Source organism: Patella vulgata, chromosome 4 (genome assembly GCF_932274485.2).
Source record: "Patella vulgata chromosome 4, xgPatVulg1.2, whole genome shotgun sequence".
NCBI classification, from domain to species: Eukaryota; Metazoa; Mollusca; class Gastropoda; family Patellidae; genus Patella; species Patella vulgata.
In genome coordinates, this window is record NC_065882.2 from 69,465,890 (window position 1) to 69,489,637 (window position 23,748).

At 33.9% G+C, this 23,748-nt stretch overlaps 1 protein-coding gene across 1 annotated transcript in view; it reads right to left on the reverse strand.

Annotated features, from left to right (window-relative positions):
• LOC126818184 (chitin synthase chs-2) overlaps positions 1 to 7,329 on the reverse strand; it is a 55,760-nt gene extending 48,431 nt beyond the window's left edge. Inside the window, exons 1-2 of the mRNA XM_050545441.2 lie at positions 7,200 to 7,329; positions 983 to 1,051 (exon numbers count right to left, since the gene is read on the reverse strand). Of these exons, the coding sequence (XP_050401398.2) occupies positions 983 to 1,051; positions 7,200 to 7,273 (143 nt within the window). The 5' untranslated portion in view covers positions 7,274 to 7,329. The remainder of the gene's footprint in view (positions 1 to 982; positions 1,052 to 7,199) is intronic.
• Positions 7,330 to 23,748: the final 16,419 nt, after the last annotated feature.

Sequence of the window (23,748 nt, forward strand, 5' to 3'; positions counted from 1 at the left end):
GGTCTATAACCAATATATATATATAGTCCTTATAAAAACACATAGTCAAACTCTTTACAATCAAATATCAGCTGACCCTCAGATTATAGAACCTTCTTAAACCAGCCACTGGTTATTACATCAGATATAATTTAGACGAAGCATTAAAGTCTAAACAATGGAAGGATTAAGTATTGGTCATTAACCAAACTCTCTATAAAACGAACTATAATTGTTTTAGATTTCAACTTAGAAGCAATATTTTATAGTTTAATTGTCAACGTTTCATAATTGTCTATTATATATTTTGTAGAATTGTATTTCAAACATAGAGTGGGCTACTGTTTAGAACGTATCAGAACTCTCTCTTTCTTGTAAAATTTCGTTGAATTATCTATGTTTAATAAATCACATAGAAGTTACTTGGACTTAGTCTTAATTTAATAAGACCAGAAATAACGTGGTCATAGTGATCAGAGTAGATTAATATTCCAGTTCAGAATTAATTCAGCTACAGGGTTCCGACAAAATACGAAGAAAAACGCAGGGAAATCAATTTTAGTATGAACGTATTATTACGTTGTCGGTTGAAAATTTGCTATTATGATATCCTATGCATTGTAATGTGTCCATTTTTATCAGAATGTGTAAGATGACACGCATTTACAAAAATTAAAACTTTCCACCCATATACTACTCTTTAATAATAAATGTTTTATAAACCCATTGGTAAAAGTGCAGCAATTTTCTAATTCAGAACATCCAGGATTTGGTTAAATTGAACACACAATGTAAACTTGAACTTGACAATTATTTACAAAATTAACAATACGCCCACATTTTTTCTGCGAAACAACTTCGAAAACATAAATCATTTTCTTCTTGAATTCCATCAATGAAATCCCTAAAATTCACATATTTAGATATTATATAACAATGACCATTATGTAAAAACAATGAAAGATATGTTAGAATAAGTGTAAAACAGACGGACAATACATACCTCTCTGTCGTCGCGGTATCCGTGTTATTTACACCTTGTGTTTTAACCCGTGGTTTCGTAGCAAACGACCTGAAAAAATGAAGGTATACTGTGTATCCACACACCTCGATAAGATAATATTTAAACTAGTTAATTAGTCCACTATTTAACATCTTTTTGTTAGTCCGGCATAGGTAGTGTATACTTTTATATACTCTACAGTCCCAGGTGGAAACTACGCGTACTATTTCATTTATTAGTTCAAATTGCTTCTGGCAACATAGACAAGATGCATAATCCCCACCCCACTTTCTCATTCAACTTAACTATCTTTTAAAAAATTTAAAAAATATATCATAATAGCAAACGAATTGTGTAAATAGACAATTTGTTTAAATAACGTAAACACTACGGTGAATAGGTAATTGAGAATTTTTTTCAAGGTGTATTTCGGGTATAACAATTGTACAGAATTAGTTGTGTGCGTCCTAAATATATATAGTATACATTAAAGGAATAATAATCAGGTATGTAATTGACGTAAGTGTAAATTTACATAATATACCTGAAAACCATCATAAAAAGGGAAATAAGTCGTCGGTATACCCTACTTTTATCAGAAAACGGTTAATATAATCTTGGTTTTTTATTTCATTTATTAGTTAAAATTAGTCTACTACTGGCAAAAATGGATCACAACATCATCCCCACCATCCCCACCCAGTGAGTTCTATTTGAAGTCTAGATGACGCTAGCGACTAAAATCTTTTATCTTAGGATTAGTCATCTTTTGGTAAGAAGTCCAGTCGGTCCCATTGATCGCAAACTTTGGTGATGCTCGATTGAAAGTTCCAAAATTGAATTCTATCAAACCCAAAAGTATAAATCGTTTGCATTCATTTTTTCGTTTACAGAAACCATTAGAGACATTTTGCAGACTATTTTGTACAGAACTAAAAAATTGTAGTAATGTCTCGGAAATGAAATGGGGTTAACGTCCTACTTTTCTGCACCAACCGTGCTAATGAAGGCGGGTAATGACTTGACCAAGTTACACACTTGGGAGCTACAATTTGATGAGTCAGGTCATTTCTTAATGATACGGAAACTACTGTGTACTGGTAATCCACAACTGGTTCGCTCTATTTAATTTGATCTTCACCTGAAGTAAATTGTCCCCCTATCTGTGTACTTAGCCCAACATGATAAATAGGTCACAGTCAAGATATATATTTAGTTTCTCAACAATTATAACAACTAGTATTGATATAAAAGTAACCAGGTTTTATCAATTGCTCGACTGGTCGTCAACTGCATCCACCCATGGTACATAAACTCCATTGTTAGCATCTAATCGCAGGATTTTATACGGAATATACAATCAACTACACATTTAAAGTGGTGTCCATTCGTTACGATCAGTTTAACTTAAACATAACATTATTTACTGGTTCAGTTTAATCCAGACATTATAATTAACTTAGTAACTGACAAATTTGACATTGAGACTATAGCTAGGCATTTCTTTAAAATACTGCTTAAAAGAAAATATTGGATGGTGCTGTTGATATGTGTTACACTGATCAGTAATAGAACAATACCTAGAAATTATAAAACTGGAGTGGGGGGTCTACTTATTTTAGTTTCGGCTGAACACAAAATCCTTACGCATCAAAATTGGCTCTCTCTGAGGATATACAATTTTAAATGCAGACCGATACCCAAATATCAGAGCATCAGATTTAAAGGAGATAAATCGCTAATATTTGGGATCTAGAAATTGACTTAAATGGGTCGCAACGCATATAATAATGTACTATGAATGTATATAAACTGATTTACATTCAATCGTTTCTGTTTTTACTGTTATTTCTAATCAGTTATGTTCGGCGAAAAACGCCAGAAGTCTTAATCGAATAGCAGTATCTAGCGTCTGGTTATTCCGGTCTACATTGATAATATTTATTGCGCATGCTCTCCAGATAATAATATGGTGTCACCGTTTGGGACTATGTCTAGCCGCGTTCTTTGAATCCCTTGTTACAATAGCGATAAAATGCATTATGGTACACGATTCGTGTACCAATGGTAAATTGTTTACTTTGTCTTAAACATTGCACATCAGAAACCCATCTTTTCCCGGTAAGATCAGAACGTCAATGTTAAAGATACATTATGGGAGATTAGATAAAGAGCTGACAGTTTTCACTATGATAGTTAAAAACTAGATAATGTAAAGGCAATTTGCTGAAAATTTCAGTCAAATTGATCCACTATGAACCGAGAATTAGGCGATTGAAATTTCGGCCTAGCCTCGATCATCATTACTTAATTCGGTACGACAAAAAAACATAGTCTCGATTATCCATTTCATGATTAAATCAGAAATGAAAGTTGAGCAGCAAATCGGATTATAATCCAATAATATCGCAGGCTAGTGTTGACATCGAGAGTTGATTATGGTCTGGATAAGTTAATTAATGTCTAATTAATAATTTAGATAACATTTCAGGCCTAAAGAAAGACCTGCAATAGACAGATTTAGCTCTTGCATAATGTATGTTTAATTTAAATTGACAAATATTTCGTGTTTTCAATGTTGGGTGATTTTGAGTTAGAGACATAGCTACTTTAATTAAATTGAAACTTTCAGGTTTAAGGTCAATATCAGCAGGCCATTGCTATTGATAAACCTGCAGATTAACCCTAACCCCTCGCTAGCCTATATCCAAACGAACCCATTTTTTTGTAATTCTATGCAACATCCATATTGTTGATATTTTTTTTTACAGTTTTGTTCGGTATTTTATAATATGCCAGTTATTTGGACTAACAAGTTTCAAAAGATTTAAGGTGTGTCCACTACACCTTTAAAAAGTACAATTCAATATTTACAAATGAAATTCTAAACAAGACGCTTTTGGCGGATAGAAAATTGTACTCGTTGCATCTAAATATACTGCACCTTTGCAAATATCTAACCGAATACTATTTATTTCAAAAGCAATAGCATTTAGAAAGTTATTGGAATATTTTCATATTGGAAGCTGGAATAAAGATTCTTTAGAGGCTCGAGGATAATTTATTATTCACCAGGATACCTGAAACAATCGGCACCTCTCATAATTTGAAATATAGTTAATATACAACGTTTACTCGTGTATTTTTTTACCTCAAGGATAATTTATTATTCATCAAGATACCTGAAACAATCGGCAGCTCTCATAATTTGAAATATACAGTAGTTAAATACAACGTTCAGTCAAATACTTTTACCTCGATTGTTAATTTCAAATATTTTCGAGTTTTCCGAAATTCAATACAACGTTTACTCATGTATTTTTTACCTCGATTGTTAATTTTAAACATTTTTTAGTTTTCTGAAATTCTATCCGGATTATCACCCTTATTGGTAATTTCTTGACGTTCTAACTTCTGATGCCATTTGACAAGCTATCGCCGCCAAGAATCGATGCATTTCTAGTAGTCTTATATTCATTGTTCACCCTTTTCTCTTGTTTTAGTTTTTTATTTTATTTCATTTTGACCGAAGTCTGCACCATTACTACCCAGGAACGTGCTGGCCTGGGATCCATTCACATGATTTGATTGCCTGATGCAGCCATGGTGGCTAAGTGAGTAAAACGCTGGCTCGCTTGTCTGGAGGTCGTGGGTTCACTCCCGGTACAAAAAACCGAGGTCCTGTGCAAAAATTAGGGTGCACGTAAAAGATACCTTGGCAGCTGAAATTTCAATATAAGAGTAGGCCGTAGCGCCGCTGTCCGTGCACAATTTTCATTAGCTCAGTCGGAGCAGAATAGTAAGACTTTAAAGCCCCTTTCATTTCATTTCATTGCTTGCAATACCCGTGTAGTTTGTGGGTTTTGTTCACAGGTTTGTGTTGTGGGTTTTGTTTTCGTGTAGTGTGGTCCTCTTGCACTTACCAATATATGTGTACAAATCAGACCTTCCCGATCACATGACTTTTCAGAAGAAACCTTCTTGTAAATATTTTTAGAAGTAATTTAAATTCTCTCCCATTGTCATTGAATACGGTTTAAATCGAAACTGTCATTATTGGTATAAAACCTTCTATTCTCAGTGACATTGTCAAGTTTAGGTCAGGTTACATTTATTTTAGAAAATAATGCAAATAAGATTGATTCTCGTGTTCATGTTTTAAAGCTACAACGATACCAAGTATATATTTTTAGTCGTTCTGGTAGCATCGGAACACCTTGCTGTCGTTAATCTTTATAGTCGTAATAATTGCCTAATATGCATATTTAATTTAATACGTCTGATAGTTTAAGTTTCGTAATATAAAATACGTTTTAGATAGTAGCCCTCGATAACGTCGTTAAATATAAACAGCTGGCAATTTGGTAGCATACTAAGTGGGGTTTTGAAACGTTTATTTGAAAACTTGTGGGAGGCTTTCGAATAACAGCATGATATTGCCCACTTTTTTCGTTCCGTTTTCCGAACTAAATTTAGCTTCTGCTTTATGTACCTTAACATGTCGTTACTCTAGACAAGGGGAGTAAATAGAGCGTACGGGAGTATACTGTCAAGTTCGATCGTGATCCATTTTTTTAAAAAAAAAGAAATCTTCAATATCTTTTCACATGAATGGGTTATATGTTTCGACATGTTTCCACTGATGAGGGGAATCCAGCGAGGGTGGGGAGTATGCTGTCATGGTCTCTTTTTAAAATGTTAATACGTTTTCCAACACACCACCATACGTATAATACACCCTCTTTTCGTTGTAATTTTGTCTTGTTTGCAGGCAAAGGCCTCGAATAGAACATGCTATATTGTGAATTAACGATATTAAAAAAAGCGAGGTCATGCGCATCACCATGCAGACATCCTTAAATACGTTGTTGAAGGGTTGAACCCATCCTTAATGATGATGTAATGGCATTAAGTGTAGTCGTAAGAATACTTGTATTACATGGTTCTTTTTTATTAAATAAATTGTAATTAAATATAAAAGAACATGTTTCATTATTTACTTATATACGTAGTTATAGAGTTATTTACTCATCGTCCTTGACCAATGTTCATAGAGTACTATTTTTTACTTATACCATAAGAGACCGGGGTTTACTTTTATTACCGGTTTTATATAAATAAGCTGCGCAAAACAAACACAATCTACAGACTGTCAACACTGCTTACTATAATTGAACAAAGTAACAAAAAGAAAATGGAAGAAAAGACTTTGATTTTGAAATGTACCATTGCTAAGTATAATTAACAAGTTCGTAAACAAACTTGTTGAGGGAGTGAAAATTAAGTAAAGTAGAAAATCGTGATAGAATCATTGAAATAATTGTTGACATGGCCTGGAAAATGTAAATAAACTCCGCTTTTCTTTCCTTTATTCCCCAGATGGACCCATGACGTTGGTCTTTTACACTCTTGTATCCTGCATGGTTCGCACTCGTCGTGTTAAGATGGTCGACAAGAGGAGAAATCACGAACAGATTTGGGTTTCGTATAAAAAGAAAGTTTTCAACAAGTTAATTTAATTTATATAAGACCTGCTAGAGATTAAAACTATTTATTGTCTGGTGTTAAACCATGTCTAGCATGATCAACACCACGCAAAATCGAAATTCGTCCCTGTTGTCAGTCGACATATCATTGGGTATCGATTTAAACTACGCAAATATGAGTAAAATGTCATCACTAAACGCTACAAAAACAGATGTACAATTATTTGATTGGTGGCTATCCAGAGGCGTAGCGTTTGAAAGCGACGATGTTTGAGCTTGAAATACGCAATAGTTAACTAAAGGAAGTTGTCTCAATTTGTACTGGAAACACTAGTCAAATGATTTAGATAAACATACACTGCAAATGATTTGCTTGTATTATTTTTGTATGACACATTTCGAGATTTAAACAAATGTAAAATACTAGAAATGAAGATCATGGCATAATGCAAAGTGTGCCATTTTTTTTTTATCTGAAACCAAGGGTGACCAGTCTAATTGCTTCTGAATGTTGTAAGTTATTTAAAGTCACCCTAAAAAATTATATCAGGCTACAATTTATCCAGAAAAATTCAAAATTATTAGTCACATTGACAATCGAAAAGAAAAATATGATAAAACCAATTCAACACTTAAATCCACATAAATGCCCATATCAACAATGATAAACGTTTATCTATTTCATATTTGAAAAGTATCATCTTTATTTATTTTCCTGAATTAATACCTACCCTGATATAGTACCCGTTCTTGAGAGTTTGGCTTTAAATAAATCACTGATTAGTTGACTTCTACTGGACTTCATACAATCCACTATACAAATACTCAAATTATCTCTGTTCTTCTCTAGAAAACCTGAAGCATGGTACTCCACCTATAGAAACATATATAAATCTTCTAAATGGCCAAAAATAACATACTATCAAATTAACATTAGTTTATAATTTCGTTTCGGTTAATTTTGTTTAACACTAATTTTAATTAGTACTTTTCGTTTTATTTTTGATAGTACACTATTAAAAATAAAACAAAAAGGAATAGAAAAAGCATGTTATAATCATTAGCTTTAAGAATTCATTTCTTTGTAAATCTAGAATTAACTCTTATTGTTGCACTATGAGTAAAAAATAAATAATATCTCCATCGCTCTTCTCTGGGTTAAATATAACGCACGGCTTCCTGCCATAAACAATTAAATTATTTCCTATTATAATTCAATTACATTGCCATAAGTTGAATTGTTTTATGTACATAATACCGTATAAATATGCTAGTGGTTGATTGTTTAATAATGTAAACTACTGATTCGATAAAAACAATGGATAAGGTTTGTACTTGAATCGATATCATTTGTAATGATAGCTTGTCAAAATAAACATATTCAAATATACCAGGAAGCAACTATATCCTTCAATCACACTTACCGTACCAACATAATGGTGAATGCAGAAGGCAAGGTCGCCATTCTTAGACTTGGTTATTAGTTTATTATTTTTACAATTGCTGGTGATTTTTTCTACAAGAGAACTGTCTGTTGCTCTTGGAAATCGGGCTTCTTCGTCTATTAGGGCAAATAAACCCATTGGTTTCTGAAAATGATCAGTAGCAATATTAATACTATACTTTCCACTGATTCCATTTAATGAAATTGAAAATGTGTATTTTATCTTTGTGTGTATGAAGGACGGAAACGGATAAGAACAGTACTATTTGTTTTAATATGGAAGCCATTCGGACAGAGATCCTTTCCCAAAGTAGATAGTTCTCTGTTTGTATAATAAACATTTATTGATTGTTAATGATCCTAGGACGGACAGAGGAAATAATTCATTTGATATCGTTCTGATCAAGGATTCATAGCAGATATATAACTTTGTTCAGAAATAGATTTATTTGCTGAGAACATACCATCATGAAAAGATTTAGTAATTCCTGGTTATTTCTGAAAGGTACATTTTTCCAGGAAATCCCTTCCTGTTCATATTCTTGTCTTTCTAACACAAAGACATGTTCGTTAAAATAAGTCTGCATCTGTTCATTGGCAACATTAATACAAAGCTGTTCCAAACTGTTGATTTTCAGATTCTCAAACCCTGGCATATCTAGAATTCCTAGACTAGGACCAGCATGCTTGCTGCAAAAAACATAATAGGTAAAAACTTTATTTTGTCATGCTGTAAAACATGCATAAATATGATAACAATTTTACAGAGTATATCTTTTATTAATATTTTTTTATAATATTTATTGGGCTTTAAGAATCAACATCACAGAACAAAGAACAAATTGGTGTTTCTTTCAATATTTCCAGTTTAACAGTTGTGAATTATACTCATAACACGTCTTCACACGAAACATTACAAAACTAATTTATCTGGAACTTTTTGTTTTCTGTTACAACAAAAATATTATTTATTTTCACATGTATAATATTGTATCGGTTATATATGCACTTAATGCTGCAGGATTACAAAATGTAATGGTATTAAATAAATGTTTTTCTTATTTAAATGAACCTGGTTTATCATGTAGAAATTACCTGAATTCCTTGTCAGGTTTAAGGCGATTGTTTATTTGTCGAACTATCCAACCAAACAATCGACTGTACATGGCTTTCGCCAAGGCGTCGCGACTTTCCGCTGCTTGTTCAACTGTTCTATGAATGACCAGGCGTTCCCCTGCAACACAATATTATTTAAATATAACTATTTTTGTATTTATCATTTAGTACATGCTTATTATCGTGTATATTTTTCAAAGGATGGGTCTCAGAGATAAAGATTTTAAAAAATGCCAACTTTATCGAATTTTAAATAAATATGCATGGCGAATCAAAAATGATGGATCTAACACGTAGCATAAACAAAGTCACAATCGATCCCTTTTTTTATTCGTGTAAAAAAACAATAAAGAAACAAGTAAAGCAATTCTTGAAAAGAAGATGATGGTTTTCAAATCATATTTTATGACATGCCTACGATTTGCCAGAAAGTATTTTAACATGCCCCTGAAAACAATACGAACTTTGTGGACTGAATTTCCAAGAATGCCGGAGAATTTCAGACTTCAGGAAAACCTAAACGTCAAGGTGGGGAGGAATGTTTGTGTTTAAAAGTTGGAACAATACGGGGATTGAAGATGTGTAAACGGTGTATGGCTATTCACAACCCATTTGTTTCCTTAACCTAGGAAAATTGAAAACATTTATCTTAGAGGTGTTCAAGTTGTATAGTTTAAATCCACCACATATTCTACTTCCTGTTACTCTGCCCATGCTTTTATATTTCTAACTTAAACAACGTTTGTTCATAGTTCATTTCCTGACCTGTTTATCATAGATCGCCAGAGTAGTGCGAACACGGTGATTAAAGTAGTAAAACATATCAAAATTAACAAATAACAACAAAAACAAATTAACATGTAGTTATTTAAAAATAATATTGTTTAAATCCCTTCTATACTCGTTTGGTTTGTTCTGATGAAATCATATTAATATTAATTATGAAGGGTGTATTAGCATTTTTCATTTATTGACTTTAAGTTGAAAATGCATTATGCAAGGGCTAAATAGGCCTCTGTAGGTCTTCCTTTAGGTCATAAATGGTATATAAATTATTAATTAGACATTTATGAACTTGCCAACACCATAATCATCTCTCGATGTCATCAGAAGCTCGAGATTTTCAACAGATTTAAACGCGATTGGCGGTTTATGATTTTTTTTAAAAATGTATAATAGAGACTAGGTTTACTATCGTAACTACGCTAGGAATGATAATCAAGACTCAGCCATTCTCCAAACAGCCATAACGTCGCACAGAATGAAGTAATTTGTCTGAAATTTTCAAGATATTCACCTTTCATTATCTATTGTTTATATCGCCAGAACTGTCAGCTCTTTATCTAAATCTTACATAATGCAAGAAGTTCGAAAATAAGTAATCTATGGCATAAAATACAGATCTATATTTCGTTTTGTTTTTTATACGTTTAATGGCCTCTATTACATGAGTATCTGACCATTCGTAGTTGAAGGTCGCGTCAGAGGTCATACGAGCGACTTTTGACCTTATGACGTGAGATATTTGATTAACCAATCAGCGTTGATGTTTCTAGTGGGTTACCCACAGTTCCATGCAACTCCAGCCAAAAACTTGCCATAACAGACCGTTTCATTAGCTAATCCCTCACATCATCCAGCACACGGGTTATATAACAACCCTTTCAGAGTGTAGTAAAGACAAGTAAAACGAAATTTTGAATTATAAAATAACGAAACAAAATAGAATCTGAGTTTTAATTTGATTGGTGTGGTTGGAAATATAATATTAATACTTTCGGTTTGATTCAGTTCTTACATACGTTAACCAACACTAAATCTTAAACCCAGGCAAGTGACTGTTGTATATCTACTTCATCGTCTTATTTTTAAGAAATAATTTATTGACACATTTTGATATCAAATACTAGTAAAAGACAATAACCATTGAGAAATGTGTTTTTTATCAGTTTCTCACAGAATTTGTCTTCTCGAAATTACAATATACACTTAAAAATACTTTCAAGTACAGACAACACATGTCAACATTGCGTGGTGAAGAGTTAACAAAAAGGCTTTAACTGCGCCTAAACTAAGAACTGTGTTGTTTAATCCTCCAAGTTGACAAATGCATTACAATGGCTTAACACCCAGTCGTTAGCTACAATATAGGCGGATTCTTCGGGGTGTTGCAAATTACTTAAGTTAGTACAAGTCAAATGACTAGCATTTTAAATAATTAAAAGATCACGTTATACAATAATACATGCCTTGTCGGGATTTGCTAATTGACCTTTGCGTTAGAGCGAAGACTAAAATGGTGATCGGAATGTTAATAAAGGTCATTAGGTGAGTCTAAGGTCTAGGGTAACAACATCGTGGGCGAGCTCCGCTTCAGATACGGATCTATAATAACAATACGTAAGTTACGCTGTCTGTCTGCAATTAGTCCGCTTAAGAACAGACATGAAACTATTTGGCCGACATATTTGTTCATAAATCGACGATTTTAGTCGAAAACAATAAGTATATGTAGAATTTTGCGAATTATTTATTCTGCATCCTTTTAATTAAATCGAAAATGTTGTGTGTATTATAGATGTAATCAAATTACAAAATAGTATACAGAAAATGGTGGCCATTCAGGGCAGAGATCTATTCTCAAAGTACATAGTTATCTGTGTGCATAATGCTATAATAACAAGGCTCGGCAGTTTTTTGCCCAAACAGGACTACTTAAAAAATTTATTAGCACTCAGGACTATATGTCTGTGATATGCTTTTTTAATACACTAAAGTTTACATATTATGTGTAAACAAACCCCCGCGTTTACTACCTATAAGGCATTTGATTACATTTAATCAACACGTCACCACTGTTAGCGTCAAATGATAAATCTTTTATTCAATATTTAAATTGTAATTATATCTACAAAGCCCGTAATCAGTAACTATTACAAATTAATTATCACTGATTTACTTGGGATTGTGACGTTATATTAAAAATAGAAGTCCGTCAATCCAAATGGCATGATCTTTTCAATAAACATCAATGTGTTCAGTTTTATATTCTATATTTTGTTCGTATAGTTTTATTGTTGAATAGGTTATATCATATGTTCTAGTTGTCCCAACCTTAGAGGAATAGTACTCTTAGTAGGTCTAAGCATAAACCATCAATTATTCATTCTTCATTACTTTTAAAATTACACCTAACCCTAACCCCAACCCTTGCCTGGCTGGCTAAACACATTATCATTTACGGCCCATTCCATTCAGCATAATAATAGATTTACCTCCCCTTAGTTTCAATCATTTCTCCATCCTGTGGTCTTGAGAATGTATCAGCCAAGAACAGCTTTTAATATGTGTAGTGTAATAACTATTTGAAAAAAAACATTTCGATATTTTCAAAATTTCAAATTAAATTATTAGGGTAATTAAATTACAATGAACATACCTCGTGTGTAATTAGCTGATGAAATAATGACGTCGCTCAGATCTTCCATATCAATTTGTAGAAGTAAAGCGACTGAAAAATTACAACATAAAGAAATATTATAATCTAGAATAATCTTATATAAAATAGCTTTGTAGAAAAGCAATCGGCTACTCTGAAATTCGGGTTTTCTCAGAACAATAATTAGTCAAGTGTGTTATAGGATAAAGAGTGATAAGTTCGCTGTCTGACAGACATTATTATATCATACCTATTTCTAAATTCCTTTGGTCTGCAAATCTAGCCTTCTCTGTCTTTTCATCTTTAACAAAGACTATATTTGTAAGATGTAAAACAGCTGATAAAACTGTGAATATCATCGATATTTCCTTTAAAAAGAATAAGGGCGAACCAATTATTGTAAATGATAATATATTTTAGTATATAAGTATAATAATATAATAAACCTAAGTGATTATATTACATTCTGAAAAAGAATGGAGAGTACAGAGATCATGCCACTAACATAGAGTTATTTCCCTTCTTATAACCCAGCTTTTAATGTGCCACCCGTGTCTGGACATTATGAATTCGGCTTCACGGAGTGGCCAACAGGTTTACTCATAAAACTCATCGCTATTGGTGTCAAGAATAAGCCACAAACGTTAGTTTTAAAACTCATAAATTAAAACTGCAGTGAATGGAGCAATCTTAGATATTGTTCAGTGCATAAAACTGGTTAATTTTGAAAGGAAATGCTCTTAAAAGGCCCAGGGCTTCTGGACTAGCAAGCACCATGTGCCTGGATAAACCTTTTGCTTTTCTATAGTGAGCAACAGAAATAGGTTACAAGAACATTTTAATTTACTTATGGCAAAGTATACAGACTGTAAAGAAAAGTCATTTTTATCATATAACTGATCACTCCATGCAAACTAAAAGAGTTTCGTAATTCTTTTAAACCATTTTGTCAATCATTTCCAAAAGGCTGAATATTTTGACCTGAAAAGGTAACTTAGTTGTTTCTTCACATTTTCGTTTCGGAGGACGAATTCTGTGACTTTAACGACCAACACGTTTCTTGGCGACATATGAATTGCATCTTCTATTACTTACCCAATCAGTAAAACCAACAAGTTTCATCACGTTAAGTTGTTTATGGAACATAAGACGGCTATTTTCTAGATCTCGTGTACTTTTAAATACAGGTCTATTTCTGTTATCATTACGTAATATACTGTAATATAATATTTACATATCATAATTCATGATATAATAAGAAAATAAGACATAATATAGATGATGATAAAGATTATAGAGATTGACATGTATGTAGCCTATGTATGTATGTATGTATGTATGTATGTTCACCCATCAGGCTTCGTCGCAGCGATCAACCCGCTCATATGTGATATCAAATTAACCAGCATGACCCCGAAATTGTTTTAAGCCCTGATTTATAAAGGTCAATATCAATCATTAGTTTAACACAGCCAAAATTCAATGTTGGACTAATCTGAACTGTTTTATGGCAATTAGAAATTAACGGGGGGTAACTCTGTTTATTATGGTAATTAAATTTAATAATAGTAACGGATGATGTAAGCTAGCGGGAAAGCATGCAAGAAAGGAAGATGGCGAGGAAGCAGATCACGGGCCCCGGGCGAAGGTGGGTATCGAGCTAGTTTAGAATACAATATGGAACAAATATTCGTACCGGAAGTCTTCAGGGGCTCCAAGACAGTAGTTTTTCAACTCATCTTTAGTCATTCCAGCAAACAAATAGTAAAATATATGGAAGTTTCTTTCTCCCGGTCCATGTTGTACAACTCGTGACTTCTCTAACAGATAATCCGTTAATACCGCTGTAAAACAAGAAGGTTGGGTTTTAATTTAAAGAATAAATTGACATTGTAGTAAATATGGCTTAGGTAATCCGTTAATATCTATATAAAACAAAAAGGTTGAGTTTAATTTTGAGAATGACTAGATATTGTAGTCAATATGGCTTAGTTAATGCCAATGTCGGAACTCGGTATAGACATTACATGTGTACGAATTCGGAGAGTTAAATCCATACGTACCACCAGCAAGTTTACCATTATTGGTAAATTTTAGTTCCAGATTTTTACCAAATCGACTTGAGTTGTCATTCATCGCCGTTTGAGCATTGCCAAATGCTTCCAACAGTGGGTTGACCTACAAAAGAAATTTTAAAATTGAAATTAAGAAATGATATTCAGCCCATGGTCGTTTAGTTTAATTTCAAACAGATTTTTTCTGGTCTGGTCTGAAAAAGAACCCATGTTTTCCATTTCAGACGATCATGGCGCTTGGAAAGGACACCACGACCAATCTTAAATTTCAGTCCAAGTTTGGACTTCGGCATTATCTCGGTGACTTCGTGGTATGTTCATTGGGTTCCACCATGCGAAGACATTACTATTATCATATTTTATTTACCTCATTTATTTTGACGTCCAAAAATGGATGAATACTCTCACTTTTGTAGGTCACATGACTGATCATGTGTTTAACACTTTCTGTTTTACCGGAACCCGATTCTCCACTGACGACAATATTCTGGTTAGTGTGGGTTCTTAGCATCCGTAAATGGGTACTATCTGCTATCCAGAAAATATGTGGCTTCAAGTTACTCCGGACTGACACATTGGTATACAATCTATGATCCTGCGAATAAAGATACATAAATATAATTTCTAAGACTAGTGTCATTTTAGACGATGGTCACATACACGGTTTCGCAATCTGTACAAAATGGAAGAAGAAACCCAGAGGTAGTAATTTAAAGAAGTGAATATAGATGGAACGAATTTGGTACTTGTCTAATACTTACCGTTTTTCCATATATATCAACTGTTTTAAATGGATTGACGAAGAGTAAAATTTCTCCAATGTATGTCTGGAAATGAAATGCAAATAGGGACATATATTTATTTACATTATATCCAATATACATTAAAACCATACCCAAACTCTGTTTTAGTCAAAAATCTTAAAAACAGTCAAATTACGTTTAGTAAACTCGTTATGAATTATAAATAAATAAATAAATACATAATGATAATATGTTGCTGATTTCTTTCTACGTGTCGCTATTGGCCTGTGATTAAATACAAACCTGTAAGATGTTGTCTTTGTCAAATAAACCAGATCTCAGAAGTTCTCAAATAAATTTGGTGAACTCAAATATCCTTCCGTGAAAAATAGTTCAATATTTGTTGGACATGAGATTAACAAAAGAATATAATGTTTATGCCCATCACTCATTTGATATTTAGTATTTAGTAGTGTTTATAAATAAATTTGCTAACAACTAATAAAGCAATGTTTCTTTATGTTTGGTATTGTTTTTGTCGACCAAGCAGTATCAGCTGTTGGTTTAACACCTGCTTCCATGGCAATCATATCACAGACACCAAATAGGAGAAGTGGATACTTGCTGCTGTATATTATAATGTTTCATTTGAGGCCTATAGCGGGACTGGTGGGGGAGGGGTCGTTAGGTTAACGAATGGCTTGTTCTTTAATCCCCTGGCATAATAATACGAAATAAGCGAAAGACAGTAACATAGTTCACTATAAATTATATTGGAAGCCAGTATAATCATTTTGATCGTGGTCATTGCCCCATGCTCTTTTAATCCTCAATTGAAACAACTAGGCTGATGTTAAGTAATAATCATATAGATTTATTTCATCGATATATTATTATGTCTTATTAAATATACATTTCTGTGTTTGTTTCCATGTTCATTTCTTGTACATATATATAAATACCACTATATATCCTTTTTGTAAATACTATCCCGTATAACTTTTATTGCCTTGTCGGTGATATCACCTCATTGGTAGTGGACGTTAAATATGACCTTTTCACACAATATGTCTTACTAAGAAATTGGAGGAAGAATATTTCGAGTTATCGTGTAGTCGTGGTTTGTTTTTCGTTTTTAACTCATATATTGAATCGATTACGATTGTTGACTGGGTGATCAAGTATAGTTTGTAGATCTGGTGGAAGTTAAGATGGAATATAGGATCGGCTAAAGTAACGAAAGGGAATAAAAGAATAGAAAAGAAATACACGTGCCATATTTGATTCTTATCTACATTGGTTTACTCATTTTACAAGTAATGATTAATCTTTTAGCCGCTTTAATTGAATAAAACTGGGCAAAATATCGATGTATGGGATAATTTCAATCAGTTGAGATGTAACTGAGCAGACGTTTTCAAATGAAATAGGTGTCAGTGGACATGATCAATGAAACGTACTGTCAATAAATCTGGGCCAGCTTGACTAAGGTTGTAATATAACAATTGGAAACTCACAAATAAACGACGGAATAATTTTGATCAGATTTGCGTACAACTGGTGCACAGTCGGTGGAGAAAAGTCGGAAATTAAACCCCATTCCATTTTACCGCTTTTATTTGGTCATTGGTCAAATTCGTGAAGACTATAGACCGTAGTCTAATACAGATGGCATTATAGCACGATGCAACATCATTAGTTTCCTAACGAGCTGTCCACATTTCCTTCGTGTGGCCTTCTTTCAATCTTTTCTGTGGTGGCTACAGAAGAGTTGACTGAAACATGCTATCCACAGAATTCTCATACCATTGCGCACATGACCATAGTAATTTCTCTTGCATGTTTAAACTACCTTTCCAACCCTGTGTCAAATTCATTTGGTCTCTTTGTCAGGAAACTTTGCGAGGGGTGGGGAGTGTGGGTGTACAGTGTTATTGTTTTCATGTTCAAATCCCGTCTTTATTAGCCCAGTTCGAAGCAGAACAGTAGGACTTTAAACTCCATTTCATTTCATGTCCAAATTTCAGAGTAGTGTAACGCATGCGCTTTAGTCGCAGGCATGGTTCAGTCGCAGGCATGTGCTAGTCAAGGATTATGCCAGGCGACGCAGGTATTATACTGAATTTGTCTGTGGTATATGCATCTATGTCTCTATAATTCATTTTGTATATTTTACTACGATAAATTGATTTCGGATAAGACGTCTCCTTAAATTAAAAAAAATACCTAACAAGTTTAACTGTCCAAATGTAACTGCCCCTCCAAATTCAAATACACTTTTAAATCTTATCGCGTCCTTCTGTTCAATGGAAGAAATTGCTTAAACTTAAAGTGTTTAGTTTAGGCGAATTAAAATAATATACACCCACAATTGCAATTGTTTAAATTTTATTTGATGTGTTTCGAGTGGATCTCACGATCAAGTTTGTCAAATATTATTCCAGACAGTTTGTCTTAATTAGCTTCCATTGGAAAAATAATTACAATTGAAATTTACTTTTCGTCTACGATGTGGTTTTAGGTGTGCGTCGTTTTATTTTCATACCCGATTGTTAAAGTACACATGGCTTTCGATCGCGTTGAATTCGCCAAATATAACAAATTTTTATAGGAAAATTTTGAAATTCTTCCAAAAGTAAAATGAAAAGAATGATATTGAACGGCTTCACAAATACTTTTCATGGAGATGTCGACACATATGATATGGTGATAAAAGGTCGGTCGTTGGGTCATGATGTAAAACACACATTGTATAATCTTTATTCCGATAGGTACTATGAAACGACCTGCCCTCCAGCCTCATCTTATCCGCTCCTGGTCAAAATGTAGTTTATAAACGTTAGTATGCCACAATAAAGGGTTAGTTTTATCAAGTTCCTTTTGACCAATACAGTGACGTGTGTAATCTCACTATCGGCCCCTGTTCAAAATTTACTTTACAATCGTATGTATGGCATAATAGCGTGCTAGGGTGAGCGTTTGGTTTACAGGCCTCTTGTGACCAATACAGCTACGGGTCTATCAATCTGTTTATCTTAAAGATATTCGCCACCATTGATTAAGAATGTAACGATGTTGTTTTGAATCATAAAACAGAACTTACGTAATAATCGCCTCGTCCATATCTGATCTTTAGATGTTCTAATATAGATTTTTCATCCAGATGTGACAATACAGATAGATCATCTGTATCACTGGGACGACCACCACGTAGGTGAAACCTGAAAAATACATTAAGTCAATGTTTAATATGAAATTAGTTTTCTTATTTTTCCTGGTCATTTATTAGCGGATTAGCTAATTAAGTACACCATCCACAAATGTCTGCCTGAGCTTTACTAATCAAGCTAAATTGAGCATTTTATGTTTTGCTGATCGTCAGTCATCGTCAAGCTGGTTGTGCATCTTTGATAGTAAGTGTAGGAGGAACACATCACATATGGCAACAATAACTAATATAAACTATAGACTACTCACAGGACAAAACGGAGAGCTAAAATGTATATCGCAAATTAAAGCAAATTTATAAGATTAGCCAGACAACTCCTGGTAATGTTTATATGCCCATTAACATGCGTATTGTTTGTCCTCACAGACTTGATAATTATGAAATGTTTTTGTTTATCTTTTTACGTTTGTACATTGTGCTTGTGATTCAGTAGCATGAATGAATCCGCTAGAACTTCGGTTTTCTTCATAGTAATATCATTATCTTAGTTGTTGATATTCGTAATCATTTTGATGATATCTTACGGTACTGTTTATCGAATTCTCAAACTGCTTACATGATATGTCAATTGTTATAGGGCTCTTGGACAACTCATCAAGTGGTCTATTAATGATATTGTATATGTAATTCAACAAACACACTATCTCCCACGCGATTTATATATAATGTGTAGTTTGCACAAGACAGTGTATTTGCATGTTTCGTAAATGTCATCTAGCCCTACAAACATTTAATTACAATTTGTTTATTTCTGTACAGAACTAAAATAATTACATTGGCATGGGAGAAAAGAAGAGCTGTGCAGCAACGTTAGCCGTCTTGTCTTTTCTTCCAAAAAAAGCACAAAAGAATTTCAAATCTGTAGTATGTTTGAGTTCATATGAGAAGATTTTACGTGAATCAACTCAAAGCGGGACCTAATAAAAAGCGTCTACATAAAATAATAAAATTTCTGCAAGAAAGCAAATGATTCAAATTCTTATAGACACAGTGGCGTCTGGTGTCACTACATTCCTATCTTTTGTCTTGGGAAATTTGCAAAAAAAAATGTTCTGGAGTTATGTAACCATTCGAATTCAAATAAATTAGAGAGAAAGAAATTAGACAAGTGCGATGACATGAAATGAAACGGGGTTTAACATCCTACTGTTCTGCACCGACTGCCAAGAGTTCTTTAAAATGCACGCCAATGTGTACACGGGACCTCGATTTTTCGTACCATTCGAACGACTATACTTGCAAGGCCCTTCATCCTGTAACATTGAAGGTGGGGGGGGGGGTCACGCCGGAAATTTCCAATGAACTATCTCGGCCAACACCAGGACCCTGGTTAGCGAGCCAACGTGGCTCTCCAAGTGCGATGACCATGGAGATAGTTTATCACAACACGACTGGGATTCTAGTAAAAGTTAAATTGGGTATAAATCGCTGAACGCAAAGTTTGTAGTACATATTGCTATAGATAATGACGGGTGTGAGGAATTTGCATGGGGATGTTAGGAATATTTAGTGGTCTACGGAGTCGCGGTTCGAGTCCTAGCTGGCTAGTCATTTCGGGCTTACGGTCGTTTGTTCGATCCCTGGTGTGATCGGATGTATCTCCTTAAACCCGTAGTTCCTACACATGGCTTAATTTTACTAAAACAAAGTTTCGTCATATACCACTCCTCGTGTATATATGAAATTTCTTTAAAAAATAATTTAATGCTTTTGATATTAATTGGACATTGATTCTTATTCAAAAGATACTATGGCTTGTCCAATGCGTTTGTTTTCAGTGATTCCAGTTAATTGTTGTATAAGGTGTGCTCCTCCAGCACTTTCTGGTCATTGATTAAGTTTATAATATTAATGTGTGAATAGAAAAGAAACACCTTTGTTTTTATTTTACCAGACGTTCCATTCATCATGAGTTATTTTTATCTATTTTAGGCGAGGTCTACGCTTAAATCTGCTTGTCGGAACCTTCGTCAAATGGCTTAGTATTTGAGTAAGCTCAAGCAAAGAGCCCTTTGGCTAGAAGAAGACACTTCATCTTAATCTAGAATAAGCGTTCTTCTAATACGTCAATACACAATATGGGTCAATGACATACCACACAAATACTATCTTTATCTTTTCATCTGAACCAAACATTGAAAGAATAATGTTTATTTAGATATATATTGATGTTAATTGACCTTTGCTTGTACTTATATCTGTTGACCTGTTATATTGGTGTTTGTGACAAGAAAACGTCTTAATATTGTTTATATGTTAAGGTTTAGTAAATGCAGAATATTCTATTGAAAACTGAAAGGAAATGGGGTTTAACATCTTAGTATTCTGCGCAGACCATCTAATGAAAATGGGTGTATTTCATACATTTTGCTATAAGGGAATTTGTACCCGGACAGTTCTCTTTCCGCCCGCTCCTTTTCTACGCCAACTTGTACACTGGATGTCGGTTTGTCGTTCCATCCGAACGATTTTTGCTTGACGGGCCCTGCACTATATATCTCGGGATCCCCAGGTTAGTGAATCAGCGCCATGCTCCCTTAGCGAGCATGACTCTCCTATGTGCAAACTAGAAAACTGACCTCAACCGTCTAATAGATCCGTCTGTATCAAAGTTGTTTTGGGATTTTTTGTTGTTTTTTTTTAAATATGACAATATTTGATTTCACTCAATAATATATTTTTGATGTGTCACCAAAAGAGCCAATGTGCAAGGATGTCGATTTGAAGTCATTTACATAATTACGTAGCTGTTTATTAAAGATACATAAAATTATTTACATATAGTTAAATTTTAAAATCGAAATTCATCTCAGACTAAAAGATTAAATAAGGACTTTGAGACCATACACAATCAAAAGTAGTTTCATTTTAAATATTTTAGCCCGAGAATAATTTATATCGAACTATTATAAAGTTTACATTGGTTTCCTTTGATTTTCTACCGACATATGTATGTGTCATTAACAAAAAGCATAATACAAATTTACTGCAATCCGTTTCATCCTTTGTTATTTTTTTTTAATACTTGCATATCTTTAATTACACAGTAAGAACAGTCTAGTCTCTACATTAAAATTGTATATATTTTTTAAAGAAAAGATGAACTGTTTGGCTTGTTGAGCCTTTGAAATGTAAACTTTACTAAAATAAGCTGCGCACTCTTAAATGTAAAGTTTTTATTGTACATTGTACTATATTGGTAAAGACCATATGGTACTTAACTAAATCTAAAAGCAATCATTTTTACACTAAAAAAACCCAAATCATGTTATTTTCTTAGAAAAACAAACTCAAAAGAATCGATCATTTAAACCAATGGGATCATTAAAAAACACAAAACAAATACACATGACAGATCGCTTACTTTCCCATAGAATTATGTCATTGTTTTCACTGAAGTTCTGGTAAATTAAAAGCAAATGTTTAAAAATCCCTAACTAAGTTCCGTCCAGAAATTTAAACAATGGATTGAGTACTGTTGTCTTATAAGCTTCCTGATTTTCCAAGAGATTTTGTTCTCCGGGAATTAAGAGGGTGTATCGTATGAGAGCATAGGATTCACAAGGACCAGCAAAATGAACAATGACGTAAATATTGTTTGTAAATGCCGTAAAAACATTACACCTCATGACGTCGGTATAAAATGAAATAAAATGGGGTTTAACGTCCTACTGTTCTGCTCCTATACTGACTGGGCTAATGAAGACGGGCATACGCCATACAGTGTGCTATGAGGGAAATTTTGCCCGGGCAGCGGCACTATCGACTACTCTTATATCGAATTCCAACTGCCAAGGGATCTTTTACGTGCATTCCAATGTTTACACGGGACCTCGGTTTTTTCGTCTCATCCGAAGGACTAGACAGCTGTCCTTGTCAGGCCCTCCGTCCTGCATCACTGACAAGGGGAAACCACGTCGGAAAATCGGGATGAACTTTCTCGGCCAATGCAGGGATCGAACACCCGACCTCCAGGCTAGCGAGCCAGCGCCTTACCCAACTAGCCACCGTGGCTCCCATGTCGGTATAAAGGGCAATAAACTGCACGTTTGCACTCTAATTATTGAAAGCTATTTGTGTGTACCAAGAGAGAGAGAGAGTACCATTTTAGGAGAATATGTATTATTTCTCGATATTCCTGATTAAAAATACAGATCTATATTTCGTTTCGGTTTTTTTTTTTTAATACTTTCGATGGCCTACACAACATGAAGATCTGACCAGTTCTTTTGGGAGGTCGCGTCAGAGGTCATACGAGCGGCTTTTGACCCTATGACGTCAGACATTTGATTAACCAATCAGCATTGATGTTTCTAGTGGATTACCTAGACCTCACGCCAATAGCTCGCCGTAACAGAGACGATGGCATTTTAGGCGCATAATTTGTATTTCTCGGTTATTATAATAATATAAATTATTATCGAAGTCGACGCCTGAAGCCAACTAGAAAACAGACAGTGCATGTCACTGCAAAATACCAAGCGCCCAGATTAATGTTCGCTTTATTCCCAATTTTCAGGGTAGACAAAACTTAAATTACTTTAGCGAAGTCAAATATGTGAACTCGATATTGCATTTTAGGCATACCGAATAAAAGATAGCTCTGCACTCAGTCGCATCATTCAGGTATTTGTTAGTGGCGGGTGCTGTGTAGTTTTTGTTTAATCTTTCTAGGGCAGATGTAGTTATACGGCTGTGTTACAATAAGTTTTCATTTATTCAGCAAATTTTGATCGAGTTGTACCTGTTTGTTTCTTCCACTAGTTCAGCCAACTTCTACATTTTGAAAAGAGGAAAATTCTTTTCTGGCAGAATTTCCCTAGATATACGCCTACATAAAAATACTACAAATCTATTAAATTTTATTTTCTATAATTAAGTTTATCTATTGCCAGCAGGGAAATCATAATTTGTTGGCTCAAGTTTACACATCCCAGAAATCAAGATCGATTGATTATGATTTAGCCGCCATATCGATCAATAATCACTTTAAATGGCGTTGCTACCAGCTGTAAGACGTGTCTTGACAAACACGTGTAGTTCGAGGTCGTTCTGGTTTTCTCGCATCCGTTGTTAAATCTTCTTACACAAGCTATAATCCGCTTTGTGCCTGGCTAACTCTACATTCAGATTCGCCCTAGGCTGTTAATCGACCAACAAGCCAAACGTCCGCCCAGCAAACAAACGCTACCCATCTTAAGACGTACAAAATATAAATGCCAATGATTGCCTGA